Below are 17,080 nucleotides of genomic sequence, written 5' to 3' on the forward strand. Positions count from 1 at the left end.
TGCACAGTCTCACTATGGATATATGCCCATGTGGAGGCTCAAAGGAGACTGAACATTGCAAGGTAGGATTCTGCTGACATATGGGACCAACTAACTGGCCTGACGGAATTAAGTGCCACATAATATACAACACTATCACCTTTGATTTGCTTAGCTAGTAATTTGGACAGCCATTGTTTACATTTCTGAGTTAAGGCTGATGGCTGTGATAAATCTGGTCTGCAATATCGTCTTTCAAAGAAATAATGCAAGATCACATGTTTCCTGTGCTGTCCTACTATACCACAACACAGAGGGTGCTCAACTGTTGGCCTGGTCAACTTCTTCATCAGCTCTCTCACTAATTGAAAATGTCTGTTCATAGGTTGCCAACAGATTTGCATGTCACCAATTAAAAGGCCACTATGTTACATAAACTCTGGTAAAGAGTTAAAGTAGCATGGAATGATGTACCAGTGTATGTCTTCAATGCTCATTTCGATTCAATGATCAGCCAGTTAAGAGCCTTTGTTGTTATTCTACATATGCATAGTAAGTAAAATTCCACTCTATATTAGTGTACAGTGACAAGCGAAAAATGATCCGATATAGTGTAGTACGTGTATCGAAAAGCTTTTAGTCCCTCATTATAAATTTACAATGGATTCAACTGTAAGCCAATAATTCACCCAAAAAAAGGCTTACATTTCAACAGTCCAGACAATCGAATCAAAGCTAAGAAAAGAGACAGAAAGTTATGAATTTATAAATGAAAGGAGGTTTATGTACAAACTGCACAAAAGGTTGAATGACTTAATTGGCTCAATACAATGCAGATAAACAAAATCCTGGCACAACGTTGAGTTATGTGGTTAAACATTATGAACTTTTGACTTAGTTCTTCCCATTACTATGTTAAGCAACTAACAGCACCATACAGACAAACTTTCTGAAGTTGCTGAACATGATAACAAATAGTGGCCTACTTTTCAAGTTATTTGCCATTTCTCTGAATGAATTTATGCACACTCAATTTCACTTTAAAAACTGCTGAGCAGCATTGTGTTTCCCAGCTGCAGCAATTTTGTGAATGGATGAAAGTGAAGACACTATACAAATCAGGAGAGTTGTTCACAGAAGGAGGAGTTGCATGACTTACATACAGTATTATGAGTATGTCGAACTGGGTAGGACATGCACTGGACATGATTAATAAAGGACCAATGTGTAACACTTACATTGAAAGACACAGAATTTAATCAATGAGAAGAGTGCAGGTTGATTTCAGATAAGATCTATTGGATCAGATGAAAGAGAACAGTTGACTCATTGAGAACATAACAAAATTGAAGAAATCTAATGTGACAAACCAGAACAGCACCATCCCAATGGTGTAAGCTAACACCAGACTAGGACACTTTACAGTTGATGGCTGCCAGTTTCTCAGAAATGAAAATCAGAGGCCTTTTCGTTCTTGTAGCAATGCTATTTATCCTGATAAATAATGTTTTCAGGTTGAATACTTCCCAGAGATATATACACCAATGATGTGTTCTTTGATAAAATATGCATTCCGAATTAAGATTAGCACAAGCACTTTTAACCCTAGTTTTGCACACAAGCTAACTGCTCACTTTAATATAAATAACAAGGAAGGGAAAAGTAGCTAGTGGAGTTAAACACCCAAAATAAATAGAACATACTTAGAGTATGTGAGGAATGGCAAGCTGTTTTAGGAAATAATTAAGTGTTCTGACCCTACTAAACACATATACTGCATGTAATATACACATATGAGATTTACATGATGATAGAGTTCATGGATTGTGCTGCTAAGAATTCTATTAAACACGGAACCACAAACAGTATACAATGCCAACATACAGTGAACACACAACAACACAGCACAAATAGTATGGTTTCCTGCTTCCCCACTGATATACTACGATCATGTGAATCTGGTGACAAAGTGTCAGAACTTTGCAAATAGATGCTTAAATTTTCAAATTCTTTTAATCTGAACTTCATTTATAGCTGCACACTCCCAGCTCTGTTCATTGATACTAGTTCCTTAATTCTTTCTGACCACCCATCTCATTATTCTTGCGTTCTGTAATTTGTATTTCTACATCTTCATCTATAAACTTACTCTGCATGCTGCTGTAGGGTGCATGGCAGAGGGCATCCTGTACCATTGTTCCACTGGCAAATGGGAGTGAGGGAGAACAACTGTCTATATGCTTCTGTAAGAGTCCCAATTTCTCTAAACTGTCTTCACGGTCATAATGCAAGATGTATGTTTGTGACAGCAGGATCATTCTTCAGTCTGTCAGAAACACTGGTTAAGTAATCCTTGTGTGTTGATCAAACCTACAGAAACAAATTTAGCAGCATACTTCTGAATAGATTCAATTTCTTCCTTAAATCTGACAGAGTGGGGATCCAAAACACCCAAGCAATACTCAGGAATGGGTTGCAAATGTGTTTCTGTATGTTATCTCCTTTATAGATGAACTGCACTATCCTCGAATTGTCCCAGTAAACTGGAGTTGAACCATTCACCTTTCCTGCAACTGATCTTAAGTGTTTGTACTATTTCATCTTGCTCTGCAAAGTTACACATAGATATTTAATGTGCACGACTGTTTCAATAATTACACCAATCATTCTGTGTTTCAACACTGCAAGATTGTTTTCCTACTCTCCTTGACTAACTTACATTTTCCCACATTTAAAACAAACTGCCATTCATCACAACAAACAGAAATTCTCTCCAATTTGTAACTGTATGCTGCTACAGTCACTCAAAGATGATACTTTCCCCATACACTACTGAGTCATCAGCAGCCACAGACTGGTGCTCACCATATTTGACAGAACATTTATCTATACAGACAACAAAAGCATCTTTGTCTCCAATGAACACTCACCAGCAAGGACAATGTACTGCGTTCTATTACTTCTTCGAACAACTCACATATCTGAGAACCTATTCTGTATGGTTGGACCTTCATTAAAAGTCTGCAATGTGGTACTGTGTCAAATGCTTTCTGGAAATATATATGCTCACTGAAATTAGGGGTAATGATATGTAATTGTTTGGGTCAGTTCCTTTTACCCCTCTTATATTCAGGAGTCACCTGTACTTTTTTCCAGTCACCTTGGAATTTTGTTGGGCAGGAGATTCAAGATAAACGAGAGCTAAGCCAAGCTTCTCCCATCCAATTTTACTTTTTATCTTTTTCTTTCTCTTTCTTGCTCCTAGCCTCACAAACATTTTCATTAATCACTTCTATTTTCTCTTCATGGAAACTTTCACCAAGTACCTCTTCTGTGTTTAAAAGTAACTTATGTTTTCTTACAATCTCTACAGTTACCAAATCAACACCTTCTTTTAATTGGTCACCATCTGCATACAATCCACTATCAACTGTTTGTGTCTTGAATCTCTACCATAGTTTCCAACCTCATGCTTTTTGATTGGGTTAATAGATGTCTCACCACCACCATCATATTTCTATACTTTCCATTCTTCTTTCCTCTGGTCTATGAAAAATACTAGTATACACTGTTTCAGTTACTGCATATCCAATGTTATTTCCATATTTTTCAGCTAAACATATACAATGTCTTAACTTTTGGTAAGTACTTTCTTCTGCTGCAGTTAAGCTATCATCATGTAATATAGAAATCAGCTGTACTAGCAGTAAAACAAAATCCTTGACAAGTGATCTGGTCTGACAAAGAGAGGGTCTCAAGGCCCTAATAAGATCATAATAAATAAATAATTCCCACTGTGAAACAAGGTCTCATTTATCATATTTATAGCATGGGAGAATAAATGCATTAACACAGTGAAATATGATAGCAGTTTTGCAATTTGTTAAGTGATCTGTCACTATGTCCACCATTTAGTAACTAAACTATTAAACTATGAATAAACTGTAGATTATTACCTCTGCGTTGAACATATCTGGCTGATAACCTTTCATTACTCTTTCGACAAAAGGGCTGACAATAGGCGGCGTTGGTATTTTCAGACGCCCCCCGTGCCCCATAGGCCGTTGCTCTTGGTCCACTGTGGATGACTGGACAAGTTTCATGGGTCTCTGATGTATAGATGCTGTGTTCAGAGGAGCCTATTGACAAATAAAATACTTATAATGTCCTGCATTTGCTGGACATGATCAACAACTCAAATTTCAAACTGATTATTAGTAGGAACATGTCTGGCAACCCTAAGAGTTATTAAACAATTACTACCTGACATGGAAAGACTCTTTCCATATAATAATCCAGTGCGGAACTGCAGTTCCATCTCCTGCATTCTAGGTCACAGGTAACGATAATAAAATTTAAACAGAATGGTATCCTTTAAATTTCTCATCTTTAGAATGCTCTTACACTGTTTGTCAATATATTCTCAGATATGTTTAATACCTGTTGCCCTCAAGTATTAAAAAATAAAATGAAAAATAAAGTGACTGCCAGGAAAAACGATCTGGTAAGCTGTGCACAAATGGTTCCCACCTGACCTACAGAGAAAAATAGGACTATCCTACTTGTTTATTTATTTATATTCTCTTTGCATCAAGCCATCACAATGGCTTTTGCAAATGTCAGAAATAATAGTATGAACAATTACACATACAAAGTATGTTATATACTGCAGTTGTTACATGTTATACCTATTTTATACATCTGTTACATGGCAATTGGTATTGTATTGATTCACGTTATAACTAGTTTCTTAGAATTTGCTTAAAGTTCAAATCATTAGACAATTGAAAATCTGGGATGGAATGTAACAATATTATGAAAAGGATAGTTGCATTGAGCATGTTTGGGACTGGAGAAGTGTCGTCTCACGCGGTCTGCACGTCCAGCACGAACGTTGGTCCAACTGAGGCGCCAGGTGGAAATGGCATGGCAAGCCGTTCCACAGGACTACATCCAGCATCTCTACGATCGTCTCCATGGGAGAATAGCAGCCTGCATTGCTGCAAAAGGTGGATATACACTGTGCTAGTGCCGACATTGTGCATGCTCTGTTGCCTGTGTCTATGTGCCTGTGGTTCTGTCAGTGTGATCATGTGATGTATCTGACCCCAGGAATGTGTCAATAAAGTTTCCCCTTCCTGAGACAATGAATTCACGGTGTTCTTATTTCAATTTCCAGGAGTGTATATAAAATAAACAGTTTTTCTTACACATGTTAAGGTGAACCCATTTGACAAAGGACACACATGGAGTTAATAGGCAAGTTCTTCCCAAACCTTGATCGATGTGTCTGGAGTAATTGCTGCAACAACTACTTCAGCCCTGTTCCTCAAGTCAGGTAGATCTGCTGGTAACAGAGGCATATGCACGTGATTCTTTATGAACCCCCAAAGGTAAAAGTATGCACAGTATCAGATTGGGTGAAGCTGGAGGCTATGTGAAACAAGCTCTGTCATGCGGCTGCTTACATCCAATCCAGTGATCGGGTAGAATATCGTCTGATCAATCATAAAAAAAAAAATAGGAGAGGAGGAGGAGAAGAAGAAGAAGAAGAAGAAGGGGGAGAGAGAGAGAGATAGAGAGAGAGAGAGAAAGTTATGCCAGTGAGGGGTCGCGCCGTTATGCTGCCAAATAATGTTAGTTTCTCATAATTGAGGAAAGAGCCTTAGTTCTAGTGGACCAAAATAACAAAACATCAGTTACAGCTGCTTCACTCAAGAAGGAAGGCCACAATATGGAACACAAAAATTCGATTTATAGGAGTCTCATTGCAGCTGTACCATCTCATTCGATTTATGGGAGTCTCATTGCAGCTGTACCATCTCTTAAGGATTTGATGACCCACAGATGTGCACATTATGTGTGTTCACATCACACTTAGGTCAAATATAGATTCATTACTGAAGTAACACAATTCAGAGAGTCTTCATCATGCAGCAACATTTCATTTGCTACATTGGCATGTAAACTGTAGTCTGTAGGCTTCAGAGCTTGTAACGACTGCAAATGATAAGGACATAACTGCAAGCATTTCCTTAAAAGTCTCCACCCAGATGTCAGTGCAATTTCTAATTCAAGACTAGTCTTCCAAAATGATTTCTTGGGGCTAAGCGTAAAAGACTCTCTCTCTTCCTCGATTGTCCCGTACTCTTCCCTTAGCAAAACGGTTTCGTCTATTATTTATAATTGTAAGTCAACTGTAATAAATACTAAAAAGCCTTAAAATGCTCATATTCACTTTGAAACACACAGTAATTTTTGCCCATTTTGACATATTTTCATTAGCTGTATGTATAAGATACATGAAACTATTAAATTCTTGTTCAGACGTTATTTCATTAAACTTTATTACTCACTGTGTAATTTAATGAAAGCCAATGATATTGTACATTTGGTTTTTATGGAAACATTTTCTTTAATGAAATATTACTAATTTACTACACATTTAGTCAGAGGAAATTTCCGATGCTGCAAAAAATTGTTTGTTTCTGGATTGTTATAGTTAATTAAAAGTCCTCTTTCTCCTCGTTTCAACAAACATTTTTCTTCTTCGAGAAAATTCAAACTTCAAAAGTTATTCATGTACAAAATCTTTGTGTTCTACAATTTTCCACTCTTAAAATGTAATTACAATGGAATCTCATTAGTATGTCCTTCATTGCTGCATTTTCCCATATAGTATGTCAGTTTCTGGAAGTCCTATTCTCAACTGCATCAAATGCCTGTTAAAACAACTTGTTTATACATTCTCCATCCCTGCTTAGTGTGTTTAAATTCAGCAGTGTCTGTATTGTTTGGCTGCTGCAACTTTTGCAGCCATGAGTTCTGGGAGTGGTAGGCCTAGGGCACTTGTGGCTGGGAAGTGACGAAACATCCAGGGAGACAGAGCTGTTCAGTGGAGGCAGGATTAAAGTTGTAGCAGGCAAAAAATAAACTGAAAAGTTATTAGAGTGTAACTCAGTGGTATTTAAGGTGTGACTGACTCTCAGTCTGTGGCCTTTTTTAACACTGTTCCAATATGATATGGACTAAAAGACAGTGAGACAGTTAACAAATGAAGAAAAGTGGAACATTATTCAGGAAGTGGATAAAAGTTCACTTGAGGCGTGCTGACATTGCACGAAAATTGAACATTCTTCCATCAACATTAAATCCAACAGTGAGAAAATGAAAAACAATTAAAGCAATTTATTTCTAAGGAGGAAATGAGAAACAAAAATCTGTACATAAGAAGTTCAGTTTCCAGACCTGGAAAACATGTTACTGAAGTGGATGTATTTCAACTGATGGTACTGTAGTTCATTATAAAATGATTTATTTGGCACAAATGCATATTTCAAAGCATCTAATGGTTGGATTTACTGTATAAATGTGTTCAAGGAGAGGCTGGAAGCATAAACATTGACATTGTCTAGTCATGAAAAAATACTCTTCTGCCAATCTTAGAAAGGTACAGTGGCGATAACGTTTTTAGTGCAGAAGAAGTGGGCTATTTTTTGCACCTTCTGTCTGAAAAAACCATTCTGAGTTCAGATGAGAGAGATGCCATAGCAGAAAATTTAGCAAAAAGACTGACTGTCTCATTATGTTGTAATGAAAGGGAAACAGAAAAGCTTGTGCCACTTGTAACTGGAAAGGTTAATGCCACTAATAACTTGATAGGTGAAGAGGCAAAACTGTTTTAAAAATGTGTGAGCATTTCCCTGTAAATACGCATCTAATGCAAAAGCATAGGTAACAACAACTATATTCGAAAAATTATTGCATACCTGGGATGCAATGTTGGACGTTAATAGCAAAATCATACTGTTTATTGACCAGTGCACAGTACAGCACCAAAGTATGTCATACCTATGTCACATAAATGTAAGGTTTTCTCCTACTGTCTGCAGAAGCCACCTTCAACTATTCTACTCTGGCATTATAAAATGCCTGAAACAAAAATACAATGAGAGTCTTGTACAGAAGAAGCTGATCAATGCTAAGCATTTTGTAAGAAGTGCCTGCAATTCCGTGCAAGAGTGTACAATTTCAAACTGCTTCAGGAAGGCTGGTTTTCGTCAGATACTTAAAGAAGACATCACACCAGAAAATGAAAAAATTCCAGCTGAACAACAACAACAAATAATGCGGGAAGCAAAAACATTAACTACTTTAGTTTGATGCATATGCTGAATGTAACTAATGTGTCACCATCTGTTAGTCTGTGACAACTGATGAAGCCTTGCAGGACAGGTAGCACGGAAACAAGAAGAAAGTGAAGACAAGGATGCAGAGTGTTTGCCTGTTCCAACAATAACAAAAGCTATAGGCTGATGCCAGACATGTACACATCCAACATATTGGCCAATGTCACCATATTTAAGATATTTTTGCGCCTTATATTCTAATGGGTAACTCTGAGTGTTTCTGGATATGGTATTCTGAGCGTGTTCTCCAAAAGGCACATTTTGCATTCTAATTTATTGAGATAGTATGCCAGAAAATGTGTTGGGGGCAATCGAAATACAATTTTAAAAAAATAATAATAATAAAAATAAAGTGTCCCATTAAGCAATCACATATTGCCCCATATCTCTAAATGTGGTAATCTTGATTCTGACAATATAATGAAAAGGATAGATTGTTATCCATCATGTAGAGGAGATGCCAAGTCCCAGACAGCCACACAAAAAGATTACCATACATGGAGCTTTCGGCCAAAAAAGCATTCTCTTACCATAAAAAACACACACACACATTCATTCATGCAAGTATGACTCACACATACATGGCCACTGTCTCTGGTCACAGTAGCTGGACTGCATGCAACTGTGCCTGATGGGAGAAGAAATCTGGGAGGTGGAGGTGAGGAGAAGGCTGCAGCAGTGAAGGGGAGGGATAGCAGGATAGGGGGGGGGGGGGGGGGGAGGGATGTAGTGCTGATTGCAGGAGCATGTAGGTATGTGGTGAAGACAGGTTACGGCTGCTAAGTGTACTCTGGAGGTTTGAAGGGGGAGGAGGAAAGGAGAGATGGAGAGAAACAGAGGAGGGGAAAAAAGGTAGAGTGACTAGTGGGTGCACTGGTAGAACAGAAGGTTATGTAGTGCTGGACTGAGGGCAGGGAAGGGGATAGGTGGTGAAGGACTGGGACTAGTGAAGACTGAGGTCAGGCGTGCTATGGGAACTTATGATATATTGCAAGCAGAGTTCCCACCTCCACAATTCGGAAAAGCTGATGTTGGTAGGAAGGATCCATATGGCACAGGCTCTGAAGCAGTCACTGAAGTGGAGCACATTGTATAGGGCACAATTTTCAGCAACTGGGTGGTCCAGGTGTCCTTAGTTTTAGTTTTAGTTATGTCGTGTTCCATATATCATTTTCCTGATTATTTTATCGATATGATGTGGAACAAGTCAGATTACAAGATATATATATATACACACATGAATAGTGCTAATATTAATATTACTGAAATTTTTAGTTCTACACACGCAACTATATTTAGAGGTAATTTTTTTTCTAACCATATCTGAAACAGAAACTCGTCCATGGAGTAGGAGGAGTCGTTCAAAAGAAATGATTTTTTAAGCTAGATTTAAAACTTGATCTGCTACCTGCCAAACACTTTATGTTGTTGGGAAAATGATCAAAGGTTTTTGTTGCTGAATAACATACTCCTTTTGGAGCAACTGACAGCTTCAATAATGGATAGGAAAGGTCATTTTTCCCCTCTAGTGTTGTACGTATGAACATCACTGTTCTTCGCGAATTGATGAAAAATGTTCAAATGTGTGTGAAATCTTATGGGACTTAACTGCTAAGGTCATCAGTCCCTAAGCTTACACACTACTTAACTTAAATTATCCAAAGGACGCACCCATGCCTGAGGGAGGACTCAAACCTCCACTGGGATCAGCCGCACAGTCCATGACTGCAGCGCCTTAGACCACTCGGCTAATCCCATGCGGCTTCGCGAATTGAAATGGATTAGTTGTAACGAATTTGATAAGTGAATATATGTACTCTGTTGGTGCAGTTAAAATACGTAACTCCTTGAAAAGGTGCCTACAGGACATCCTTGGATGAACACCACTAATTATCTCACTGCTCCCTTTTGTGCAATCAATACTTTATGTCTAAGTGGTGAGTTACCCCAGAAAACTATTACATAAGACATTACTGGGTATAAATATGCAAAGTACATTAGGAAGCTGATTTTTTTATTACCAAGACTAGCAATAATACGAAGAGCGAAAGAAACTGAACTTAGTTGTTTGAGAAGCTCAGTAATATACTTTTTCCAGATCAAGTTGTCATCAATGTGAAAACCCAAAAATTTGAATAAATCTACCCTGTTAACTGAGCCCTGTTCATATGCTACATCAATTGTCGGTATGACTCTATTCGGTGTACAGAATTAGATATAGCAATATATCACAAAAAATACCAACTGGCGATAATTTATTATTTAGGGCTTGTACTATTTGATGGGTAAATGTGTAAATAGCATTCCCAGTCGAGTAACCCTTCCGGAATCCGAACTGTGACATGCTGAGTAAATTATTTTCACTTAAATGTAAGACTACTCTTGAATACATAACTTTTTCGAATATTTTAGAAAATGAAGTCAGCAATGAGACTGGTCTATAATTATTTAATTCACTCGTGTCCCCTTTCTTATGAACAGGTTTGACAATTGCATTTTACAATCTGCCTGGAGAAATTCCCTGTGCTATATCGCTAAGGACTCCACTTATTAAATTAGAACAACACTTCAAAATTCTGTTAGAGACTCCATGAACACAACATGAGCTCTTGTTTTTCAGTATATTTATAATTCCCTTAATTTCAGTGGGGGATGTTGTTGCTATTTCTAAAGGCCTAAAGTTCTGGGGAATGACATTTTTAACATATTTTTTTTTTGCTTCTTCAACTGAAACCTTTAACCCAATTTTTGCTGCTACATTCAGAAAGTGGTTGTTAAAGATACTTGCAACTTGTGAATTATCACTCACAACATCATCATTTAGCTTTATTGCTATGGTATGATATGCACTGTCAGGCTGCCCCATCTCTTGTTTGACAATATTCCATATAGTTTTAATCTAATTATCTGCATTATTAATTTCTGTCAGAATGCATAAGCTTCTTGACTTCTTGATGACTTTCCTTAAAATGTTACAGTATCTTTTGTAGTAAGCAAGTAACATCAGATCCTGACCTATTCTTGCCTGTCCATATATTTCCCTCTTCCTCTTACACAATATCTTAATTCCGTTAGTAATCCATGGCTTCTTGACTTTGTAATAGCTTTTTTGGATAACGTTTCAGGAAAGCAACTCTCAAATATTGAGACAAATCTACAGTGGAATAAACTGCATCAGCATCATTTTCTGTGTATACTTCATCCCATTCTACCTCTTCTAGGCTGCACTTAAAGCTTTGTATCCTGTTCACATTAATAAGCTTCCCTGCCTTGTATGAACCTGCCTGAATCCTGTAAGGTGCTATATGTGTTATTTCCATTAACTGTGCATCATGATCAGATAGACCATTAACAACTTGGTACACATTAATTGTTTCTGCCTGAGCACTGTCTATGAAAATGTTATCAATAGGTGACCTACTATCCTGCTGCACGCAAGTTGGAAAATTTACAACAGATACTAGATTGAAACAACCAAACAAAGATTCTAGCTCATTTTTCCTATCCATATCTTTTAAGAAATCTACATTAATATCACCACAAACCACTAACTGCTTCTTTTTGTCTGACAGGTAGCTCAATAATGCCTCAAGATTTTTCACGACTAGCTGAAAGTTACCTTGAGGGGATCTGTAGATTGTTACAATTACTGGTCTGATCTACACAAAAACTATTTGTTTCAATATTTATGACTTTGTGTCCAGTTTTTATATAAATAGCAGCTCCTCCTTTTTCCATGTTGACTTGACATGAATAAGATGCTAATCTGTAATGTCTTAAATTTAACTTCTTCATCCCTTTAGTTACATGGTGTTCAGAGAGACACAAAACATCTATACCTTCAGAATTTACCCCATTTTCTAGGCATACAAAAAGTTCATCTATCTTATTTTTCAGTCTTCTAATGTTCTGATGAAACACACAAATTTTATTTCTTTGGATACTGCTACAGACATTATGGCACTGTTGGTCAAAGTTTGTTGGTGGCCATCTATGTTGAGATAGACTTTGTTGGTTGTCCTGCCCACGTAGAATGCAGCACAGTGGTTGCAGCTTAGTTTGTAGATCACATGATTTGCTTTCACATGTTGCCCTGCCTTCAATGGGATGGGTGATGCTTGTGATCCAACTGGAGTACGTGGTGGTGGAGGGGGGGATGACGTATGAGAAAGGTCTTGCACCTAGGTCTATTACAGGGATGTTAGCCAAGAAGGAAGGGATTGTGAGCAGGGGTGGAGTAGACGTGGACAAGGTTATTGCTTAGGTTTGTCGGCGGCAGAATAGCACTGTTTGTGTGCATGAATATGTGTGTACGTGTCGGGGGATCATGGGTAAAATATTCCACATTTCAGGTCATGACGAGAGGTAGTCGAAACCCTGACAGAGAATGTAATTAAGCTGCTTCAGTTCTGCGTGGTATTGAGTAACGAGGGGAATGCTCCTTTGTGGCCTTATGAGTTTGGGAAGTGGTATATGAATGGCAAGACAAGGCACTGTTGATCTGTTTCTGTACAAGGTTGGGAGGACAATTTTGGTCTGTGAAGACTTCAGTAAGACCCTTGGTATATCTGGAGTGAGAGACTGTTCATCATACACATGCGACGACCACGGGTGGGTATGGAATGGGTGGCAGTTGTCAAAGTGGAGGTATTGCTGGTGGCTGGTACATTAGTATTGACAAAGGTACTGATGTAGCCATCTTTAAGGTGAAGGTAAACATCAAGGAAACTGGCTTGTTGGCTTGAGGAGGACCAGGTGAAGTGAATGAAGAAGGTGATAAGGTTTTGGAGGAATGTAGGTAGGGTCTCCTCACCCTCGGTCCCGATCACAAAGATATCGTCGATGAACCTGAACCCTGTGAGGGACTTGGGATTCGAGGTGGTTAGGAAGGGTTCATCTAGATGGTCCATGAATAGGTTGTCATAGGTTGGTGCCACATGGCAAGTTTTCGTCTGTCATGAAGTTTCAGATCAGTGCTAACTCCACTGAACAGTGAGTCGGCACACTACTAAGAGCTGCTGTTGCAACTGTGTAAGCCAATGTGAGCTCACATTGTTGTCAGATAGTACATGCATTCATAAGGTGTTGCTGATGCCTGTCACATTTGTTGAGCAAGCAAGAAATTTATGATGCTCTGGAGTAAGAATTCAGTGATTCTAGCTCAGTGCGAGAAATATCATAGTGGGAACAGTCTGAAGGAGATTCATATTCAGGCAAGCTGCAGTGTGCTACAGTTTTCCACAGCTAATATTGTTGCTACAGACGTTTTATACAGAAGCCAATTATGAGTTACATTACCCAAGAATTCAAATAATAGTTTTTGTTTGGAAAGACTCTGTCACCATTATAGTAAAATTTGCAATCCATCACAGAACTAAAATAGATACAAAAAATAAAACTTGCAGCTTGGTCTTTTTAAGTACGTATTACTCTTTAAGATACATCAAACACAAATGTGCCCAAAACATTTTAAATACTGGCATAACTGGGTGGTTTTCTGGGTCCGAAATTTTTCCGGGTGTCTGAACCTCAAAACTGTTAAACGGATTATGAGAACTCAATGAATTTACATAATGCGGGATTACCTCTACTTTATTGCAGTAATTATTTCTACATTTCATCTATTTACCTAGATCTATGAGCACTTTGCCCTGTAGTGAATAGATTTGCAAACACACCACAAGTAACTTCCTGGCAGATTAAAACTGTGTGCCAGACCGAGACTCAAACTCAGGGCCTTTGCCATTCGTGAGCAAATGCTCTACCAACTGAGCTATCCAAGCACGACTTATGTCCTGTCCTCACAGCTTGACTTCTGTCAGTACCTTGTCTCCTACCTTCCAAACGTCACAGAAGTTCTATACTACAGAGTGAAAATTTCATTCTGAAAACATCCCCCAGGCTGTGGCAAAGCCATGTCTCCACAATATCCTTTCTTCCAGGAGTGCTAGTTCTGCAAGTTCCCTCACAGAGAGTAAAACTGTAACTGCCTTGTGTTAACTTTATTACCCTTCATAAGAATTTCCACACTATCAAAGTTCTTATCACTCCTAGCAACTGATAAAAACATGCAAGAAAGTGACAGTTGCATTGTAACCATGGACACTTACATTCATATTTTGAAAAAGAATGACCTTTGACAAAGTTAATAACAACAACAAAAAATCTATAAATGATATTGACTAATGGTTACTGGTCTCTCTTTGTTCAGAACCACGGAGCAAGAGAATGATTTGAAACACAGTACAATTACGAAATCGAACTCTATTTTATTTTGTATACATAACATTCAGTATAAATAGCAAAGTCCTTCAAGGTGGAATGAACTGACACTGAAAAATATGCAACTGATATTATACAACTGAATATGGATGTATCACTTTTGATTGTTCTCTTGGCGAGTTCCAGAAAACAGAACTTCAAACATTTTATTGTAACAAATTCACTGTGTAATTATCATAAACACAAATAAAATTAATAATATTGACAACATAAAATGTAATGCATATCTGATGAACTTCAGTATGTACCTGCACTGGAGCTGTACTGCTGTTTGGCTGAGGATGTGGTCCTGTCCTCATATAAGTCGGTGATGGGTGGACTTGTGCTGTGTGTATATTTTCTGTGCTTGCTGGAGTCACAGGACAACTGTAACACAATACAAATCAGTCAGTTGTGATTAGGTACCACTGGTAGAGACATACGTAAATACTTGTGAAATTACCAATAAAAAGTGACTTATTAATATCAACATAATAAATAATTGATATTAAGATGGCACATAAAAACAATAGCTCATTCTCAAAAACATCCAGCAAAAGATCATTCCATGTCCATTAGTAGATGGGCTCTTCAATTCTGTGATTACCTCCTTAGTGCTCAATTCAGTACGGCTTGCAGCTCAGAAAGCAATGAGAAGTTTCTGGGTGAGACTTTAGTGTTTCGAGAATTTTGGCAAAAATTCTAGAACCACTCGGCCTTCTACCTTCTTGAACACACAATATTTTAGATGTGGGAGTGGGATGATAGAATCCTACCTACTGCACATCATATGTCTGTGTGTGCATGTTTGAAGTCTGTCATAAAAAGATTGTAGACATGGCGGTCGAACTGCACCGACAAGTACTTGTCGGTCGATCCATGGAAGTCATAGTGAAAGAGAAAGGAAGAACTATGGAACTTCTAGGTTATTCTGTGTTAATCATATCAGTGACCATTGTTACAAATAACACAAACATTTGAGATTCTTAATTCTGAAAAAAAACCTCTTATCTTGGGCTTGCTGGAGGCAAGACGTATTTCACGGTTTGTTATGGTTGTTAAGCCAACTCTTTTCTAAAACATACTTAAATCTGTTTCTGATGTGAGACGATACAAGTGACTTACAAGAAGTCAAATGCTTATATGCGAAATGTGAATTTTGTTCTTTATGAAGCTCAAATATACCAATAGTTGTTGAAAAGTATTCTTCGAGTACCTAATTATTTCACAAGTAGACAGAGAGTCTTTAAGGTTCCTGTAACTAGCATCATTCTTCAGAGAAGAAGTTTATAGAGATTCCAGAAGCCAGCTATCTAGAGAAGAAGATTGGCTGTGTACACCAAGTAAGTTGACTCAAATTAAGAGAAGTGGGAAGTTTGCACATACACTTCACACACTCTTAGTTGTCCTAAAGCATTAGAATGTGATGACGTGTGAAAAAGGAGCCAAAAAAATGGGAATTAGAGACGAAAGTGAGAAAAGTTGATGTTGCATGTTGCCATAGCAACCAAGCATAATAAGACAAAAATACCAGTCACGGATTTGGATTCTGCCTATAAATTCGAATGGTGAAAATTAGTAAATGCAAAAAAAAGGGAAGACGTAAAAAAGTAATAATGTTAAAAGAACGGAGAGAAGATCTCAACGTATTAGACTAAGAAGAGATACGCTGAGAACAATTCGACTAAGAAGATCTGGTGTGGGGAGTATACAGCTTTCACATGTCATGGGTATGCAGACGGAGAAGCCTACATCCGACGTCGCCGGCACCACTTGCATTTCACCAGTCCTGATTACACATCCACTCATCGACGCAGCCGAAATTCTACATTGGGTGTGCATAAAACAGAACTTTATTGTATTAATACAATGTGGTATTAGCCCTTGAATGTACAGTATTACTGTTGTATCCTAGCCAGTAATGCCAACCTAGCCCGCTGCCAAAAGGTTGGCAGCATCAAAGTACGGACGCCGTCCGCATAAGCAGCGCCAGCGAGACAGGAAATCGCCGCAAGTCTGCGCGCGCCACCGCTGGCTTCTGGCTTCTTAAGCGCTGGAGTCGCGAGCGCTAGGACAGTTCTGTATTCGCCGCTCAGTTGTATACTCGCCACCGAATTGTGTACTTGTTAGTCAGTTGTGTGTTCATCGCAGCAGAGTTGTTGTTTGTCGTCAGCCGACGCTGACCTAGCCGCTCCGACTCGAACTAGACAGATCTCTGTAGACACGGAGTTCACTATTGTGTTTCTGTATCTTCATCGATAAAGATAAGTACCGACTTTTATTTAATGAGAGTGTTTGGTTTTTCATCTCTCTGTTCACTGTTCCAGCGGACCGGTCGGACCGCTATTAAAAGTGTGGCGGTGACTTCGTAAGCCATTTCTACAGCCAAGTGTTTGTCGCTACGAGCACCGCCACAAAACTGGCGACGAGGACTTCCGCACTCGTGTGCAGGGCTGGTTCAACTTGTTCTTGTTATACTAATTATAGTGATAAACTTTTGGGGGCTGGTTTAATTTGTGTTCACTATGTCTGCCGAATTACAACAGTTGATCTTGTTACAGAGTCAGCAAATACAAAGTCTGGTGGAAGCAATCGCCAAACAAGCGGCTCATCCACCAACACAAAGGGAACAAGCACAGGGAGCACCACAG

General features: G+C 38.4%; 1 protein-coding gene across 1 annotated transcript in view; it reads right to left on the reverse strand.

The window, feature by feature from the left end:
• LOC124775929 overlaps window positions 1-17,080 on the reverse strand; it is a 97,377-nt gene that overhangs the window by 28,984 nt on the left and 51,313 nt on the right. Inside the window, exons 5-6 of the mRNA XM_047250777.1 lie at window positions 14,699-14,816; window positions 3,936-4,118 (exon numbers count right to left, since the gene is read on the reverse strand). Of these exons, the coding sequence (XP_047106733.1) occupies window positions 3,936-4,118; window positions 14,699-14,816 (301 nt within the window). The remainder of the gene's footprint in view (window positions 1-3,935; window positions 4,119-14,698; window positions 14,817-17,080) is intronic.

Source organism: Schistocerca piceifrons, chromosome 1 (genome assembly GCF_021461385.2).
Source record: "Schistocerca piceifrons isolate TAMUIC-IGC-003096 chromosome 1, iqSchPice1.1, whole genome shotgun sequence".
Lineage (NCBI taxonomy): Eukaryota > Metazoa > Arthropoda > Insecta > Orthoptera > Acrididae > Schistocerca > Schistocerca piceifrons.